Raw genomic sequence first — 6,007 nt, 5'->3', positions numbered from 1 at the left:
ATTATGTGAGGATGGGCATTGGTTATGGTTTTTAATAGGTTTACTTGATCAAGTAAGCTTATGGGGCTTTTCTTAGTTATTGAACACATGGACTTAAAGAGGGTCACGATTGATGGTTTTACTCTGGTTATTATTGATGGTGAATTGTTGATGAAAGATCCATGTGGATTAATATATGAATATTTGATTAAGTCTAGCTTATGTCTCTATGTGTTCACTGTAACTATGCCTCTATTATTGTAAAACTTCGTAAATCCAAGACATGTTCTAGAACCTAACACGAATTGTCCTAATGTTTAGACACTATTTAAGGTCTATTTTAATGAATATAAGTAATTTAGGAAGTCCAGAATCCAAAATGTCCAAGAACGTCCATGATGTAAGGGAGCTAGTTCGGTGAGGTACAAGCGTGCCGTAGACTATTTGACTAGATTTTAGGAGTCATAAAATGATGAAAATTGTTCGAAGGGTGTTTAATGCGTATTAAAATTATCTCATAATAAAAACGTCTGTGCAAGACTACCCAAGGACCAACCAAGGGCTTTTAAGAAGGACCTATGCATTTGTGGTCAAAGAAGTTAATGCGCGCAGAGTGCCATCGAGGGGAGGTGTGCCAATCCACGGGGCGTTGATGTCCACCATCGAAAGACACTTATTCAATTTTTTTGAGGGGTCATTTTGAAAAATCTATAAACTTAGAGACGGATTTGAAACACGAAGGTAGCAGTGGTTGTCGATTGAGCCATAATCCATCGACCGTGGTGTCGTATGTGAGTCTTGTATTTTGCTTCCCGTTTTGGCTTATTTCATTTAATTTGTTTTCTTAGTTAGGAATTGAATAAGTTGTTAAGGTAGTTCTAATTAAGTTAGTTAACCCCCTATATAATTCCCTAACCTAATTAGACTAACCTAAAATCTCATAAATTTACAAAACCAAAACTCTCTTCCTTGTCTCTAAGGTTAAAGAATTCCATTGAAGGCCAAGCTAGGGGAGGGTTTAAGGGCTTCAAGGATTAATGTTTCTCCATCAATCTTTACCAATTAGTAAGTTATTGGATATATATCACCTTTGAGACCTCTTTTCTCAAAGGGTTCCATCAAATTGATTTCAAAAGTTGGGTTTTCAAGTGGGTCTTTTCCAATATCTAAATTTGTGTTGTGAATTCATGTTGTTATGAATTCTTTTGGATATTTTGAATATATTAACTAGTATTTTTACTAAATTATGTTATATATTATTAATTGACCTAGTTTTCATAACATGACCTATTCCCCTTAACCGTAGGTTATTATCTTGACGTGAATTGTGTAATGTTCGTTCAATTGACTTTATTATTAGTTGAATTACTACAAGGTGATGTAATTGTATCAATCATGAATAGTTTAGGGTTAATTTTATTCCTGTCATACTAGTTCTTATGTAATTTCTTTAGATAATGACTTTGATCTATGCCTCTTGTCTTAAGCTATGAGCTAGTTCTGGACTGTGATACATAACTTGCCACATTCCATGAAAGACACAAGGATAGAATTTTTATAGCTAGGATTTCCGCGTTATAAACCTATACGGAACACTTATACCGTAGTTACTCTCATCACTTGATAAACACCAAAGATGTAATCTTGCTACTTGTTTTAATTAGATACAATTGAACACTTTTGTTTAACAAAAATACACTTTAATTAATTGTTTTAAGAAAGGACTTGACTAAATATCCATAATCATAGACAAAAGTTAAGTCTAAACCTTTTTCTTCTTGGGATCGACCCCAACCTAACAATTGGGTTCTTTATTTAATACAACCGCTTATACTTCTTTAGGGAAGTATAATTTGAGTGAATCAAATTTTGGTGCCGCTGCTGGGAAAAGTGGATTTTAGATTAACTTTAAGCGTATTTATCAAACTTTAGTCAACAATTTCCTAATTTTACTTTTTTTTCTTTGTTTTTATGTATTTCAAGTCTAGATCTAGTGTATGCCAACTACATGGAGTCGAGGAGAACTAGTGGTTCCATTTGATCTAGAAGTGAACTGTTCATTCCTCCGAATGAATGATCCACACTATCTTTCTAATGTTTGTGATGACATCAACTGTCAACCTCCTCCACCGATTGACGATCATAACCAAGGGATCGTGGAGAACCCATGTGAGGGCGCTATGAGGAGACAACCTTCTTCCCCATACCCTCCTGGTGAATTGCCCAAACGCCTTCTCGGGTGGACCTCTTGTCCTACGTCCTCTACAACAAGGTCATTCATTCGTGGTAATTAGTAGCTTGATGTAGATGCTCATTACTAGAAGTTTATTTTTAGTTCTACCATTGGAGGATCCATATGCTTAGATTACCCAACTGAGGTCGGTGTGCAAGAGTTGTTTGTCCAGAGTTCGAAATAGATGTCATTGGGTTAAGGGTGTTCCCTCTCTCACTGACAAGAGAGGATGCAATTTGGTTTACTGAGTTGCCATATAATTTGATCTATACTTGGGAGTACTTTAGGGATCTGTTTCTACAAAGGTATTACCTAGTTTATAAAAAGCTATACAACAAAGATAGTGTAAACAACTTTGTGGAATTGCTTGGGAAGTCGGTAAGTATTAGAATAGGTTCACCAGATTTTTGAGAACTGTCCCAAACCACCACATTGATGATGAATCGTTGAAAATAGTACTTTTATAGGGGGCAGGATGATAACAATAAGGTGGTACCTGATACTATTGCGGGTGGTTCTTATGATGAGTTAACTTACGCAGAGATAGCAGAAAACTTGGAGAAAATTTCTTGAAAAATAACAACGCTTGGAGAACTACAAAATCAGACACTCGGAGAAACACCTTTGGAGTGCAAGCTACACACAACTCGGTTGTAGATGAGATTCATGAAGAGATGGATCAAAGGAGAACTGATCATGGGTTAGTATTGAAACATGTCACTGGGGGTGCAGAGTAAGTGAATGTAGTGAATTAATTGACTAAGACATCACCGCTGGTAGATGAATTTTATTATGAGGAAGACTCTTCTGCAGTTAATAGGCAGGGGGATTTTCGACCGAACTCCCAAGGCTCCAACAAGGAGAATTAAAGCCAAGGTCAAGGAAATAGAGGTCGTAACTATGGGAATTACAATAGAGAGGGTCACTATGTTGGAGATGGAAACTACAACCGCAACAACAACTTCAACCAGGGTAACTATGGTAACACAAACAATCGGAGTAGGCCCTATGTTCCACCTCAAAATGTGGAACTTGCTCCTAGGGATGGTAGAGGTAGTATGGCGCAAGTTGAGAATATGTTGCCAAAGATGATAATGAGGTTTGATGCTAGTGATGAGTAGGCCAAATAGTTGAGAGGTGATTTAGTGAATATTGGGCCAAAGGTTGATGCACATGCAATCTCAATCAAGCATCTTGAGTTGCAAATGGCCCAATTGTATTCTACTGTGAACCCACGCCAACCGAGTACTCTTCCTAGAAATACCGTCCAAGATCCCAAAAATGATGGACATTCTATGACTGTCACTACTCAAGGGGATAACAAAATAATTGACCCACCTATGCCATCTGGCGTAGAAGATTATATTAGAGGAGATGATGTAGTAGAGGAAGTTAATGGTGAGTTGGTGGAAAAATCAGGTAAAGAAGCTGAGATACCCCAAAAGGTGACTTCCATTCCTAGACCACCACCTACATTACCACAAAGATTGGTGAATAAGACCGAGGATGGTAAATACCAGCGTTTTATTAGTATGTTGAAACAACTTTCAATCAATGTCCCATTTATAGAAGCTCTTGAACAAATGCCCGGTTATGCTATGTTCATGAAATATATGGTCACTAAGAAGAGATCGGATAGTTTTGAGGATAATGATTGGATGCAAAACTGTAGTGCTATTGCTACAAGGTCTCTTGTGCAAAAGAAAGAAGATTCGGGTTCTTTCACTTTTCCATGCACAATCGGGTTGTTATACTTTGCTAAAGCATTATGTGATCTTAGGGCAAGCATAAATTTCATGCCTCTTTCTCTCTACAAGAAGATGGTTTTTGGTGATCCACAACTCACTGTTTTTACTTATGGCCTATCGAATGGTGAAGAGGCCTATTGGGATACTCCATGATGTGTTAGTGAAGGTGTACTCATTGATATTTTCAGCCAATTTCGTGATTCTTGACTGTGAAGTTAATTTTGTGGTGTCAATTATTCTTAGGAGGTTGTTCCTTGCTACCAGTTGCGCCTTAGTTGACATGGAGAAAGGGTTGATGAAGTTTCAGTTAAACAATGAAAAAGTGACTTTCAACATTTTTAGGTCCATGAGGCAGAGTGGTGAGCTCCAATCGGTATCTGTCATATCCTACGGAGTTGAGAGTCCGTCTGAGGTAGAAATAGATGAGCGCATTGGTGTAGATTCACTAGTGGCAGTGATCATGAATATTAAGAGTGATGGTATTGAAGAGTATGGTAATTGGTGGTTGAAATTGATCGAGGTGTTGTGCGGTTCAAATAAAAAAAGTTGGAGTTAGGTTTAAAGCGTGAGTCTCTACCAGCGAAACCATCTATTGAAGAGGACCCAAAATTGGAGCTTAAGGATTTACCACCTCATCTTAGGTATGTTTTGTTGGGAAAAGTTGACTCTCTGTCGGTTATCATTGCATCGGATTTGAATGTGGATCATATGGAGTGTCTTGTAGAGGTGTTGAAGAGGTTTAGATGAGCCATTGGTTGGATTATTGCGGACATTATTGGGATTCCACCCGGTATTCACTTACAGAAAATCCAACTCATTTCCGATCATAAGCAAAGTGTTGGATGTCCGCATCATATACCTCATTGCCGATAGTAGTTGGGTTTGTCATGTTCAGTGTGTGCCGTAAAAGGGGGGAATGATTTTGGTCCCTAATGAAATTAGTGAGCTTGTTCCAATGAGGCTGGTGACCGGATTGATATTTTGTATTGATTAGTGGAAGTTGAATGCATGGACTGCGAAGGACCATTTTCCAATGCCCTTCATGGATCAGATATTGGATAGGCTCGCAAAAAAGGGGTGGTATTGTTTTTTAATGGGTATTCAGGTTACAACAAAATCTCTATTACATTGGAGGATCAATAGAAAACCACCTTTACTTGTCCTTTCGCGTTCAAGAGGATTCCTTTTATGTTGTGTAATGCACCGGCTACTTTTCAATGATGTATGATGTCGATATTACAACCTTGTGCTAAAACTGGGAGAAATATCACTTTATGGTGAAAGATTCTATTGTATTGGGTCATCACATCTCAAAGAAGGGCATAGAGGTTGATCGAGCCAAAGTTGAAATGATAGAAAGACTTCCTCCACCCATATCTGTAAAAGGTGTGAGGAGTTTTCTTGGGCATGCGGGCATTGACCGGAGGTTTATCAAGGATTTTTCAAAAATTGCACATTCTTTGTGCAAATTACTTGAGAAAGAGTGTAAATTTTATTTTGATGAATCTCGTCTGAAAGCGTTTGATAAGATGAAGGAGAAGTTGGTGTGTACACCCATTATTATTTCCCCAGATTAGAGTAAGCCATTAGAGGTGAGGTGTGACGCTAGTGGGGTTGCTCTTGTTTATTTTTGGATCAAAGAAGGGATAAAATCTTTCACCCCATTTATTATGCTAGCACAACCCTTAATGAATCTCAAAACAACTATACTTTGATTGAGCAAGAGCTCCTTGCGGTGGGTTTTACTTTCGAGAAATTTCGCTCCTATTTGCTTGGTACGAGAGTCATTGTGCATACTGATCTTTCTGTTTTGAGATATTTGATGTCAAAGAAGGATGCGAAGCCAAGATTGATTAGATGGGTTTTATTGTTGCAAGAATTCGACTTTGAAGTGAAAGATAGAAAAGGGAGCGAAATCAAGATGCGATCACTTGTCCCAATTATAAGATGAAGTTATCCAAGAGTTGGGTTAAAAGGCTGAAATTGATGATACTTTCCCGAATTAGCATGTTTTGGGCTCTCCTAATGACTTGATTCTGTGGTTCAC

The 6,007-nt window shown here is 38.0% G+C and overlaps 1 protein-coding gene across 1 annotated transcript; it reads left to right on the top strand.

Annotated features, from left to right (window-relative positions):
• The first annotated feature begins 3,417 nt into the window (after positions 1-3,417).
• LOC138338367 (uncharacterized) lies at positions 3,418-4,113 on the top strand. Its single transcript, XM_069289324.1, has one exon. It carries the CDS (start codon positions 3,418-3,420, stop codon positions 4,111-4,113), a length of 696 nt encoding a protein of 231 aa, XP_069145425.1.
• Positions 4,114-6,007: the final 1,894 nt, after the last annotated feature.

Source organism: Solanum lycopersicum, chromosome 9 (assembly GCF_036512215.1).
Source record: "Solanum lycopersicum chromosome 9, SLM_r2.1".
Taxonomy (NCBI): Eukaryota; Viridiplantae; Streptophyta; class Magnoliopsida; order Solanales; family Solanaceae; genus Solanum; species Solanum lycopersicum.
This window is presented reverse-complemented; position numbering and strand designations above follow the sequence as displayed.

What these genes read in the sequence shown, in the direction of transcription:
- LOC138338367 (XM_069289324.1), top strand. Translation starts at nt 3,418, where the DNA reads ATGGCCCAATTGTATTCTACTGTGAACCCACGCCAACCGAGTACTCTT.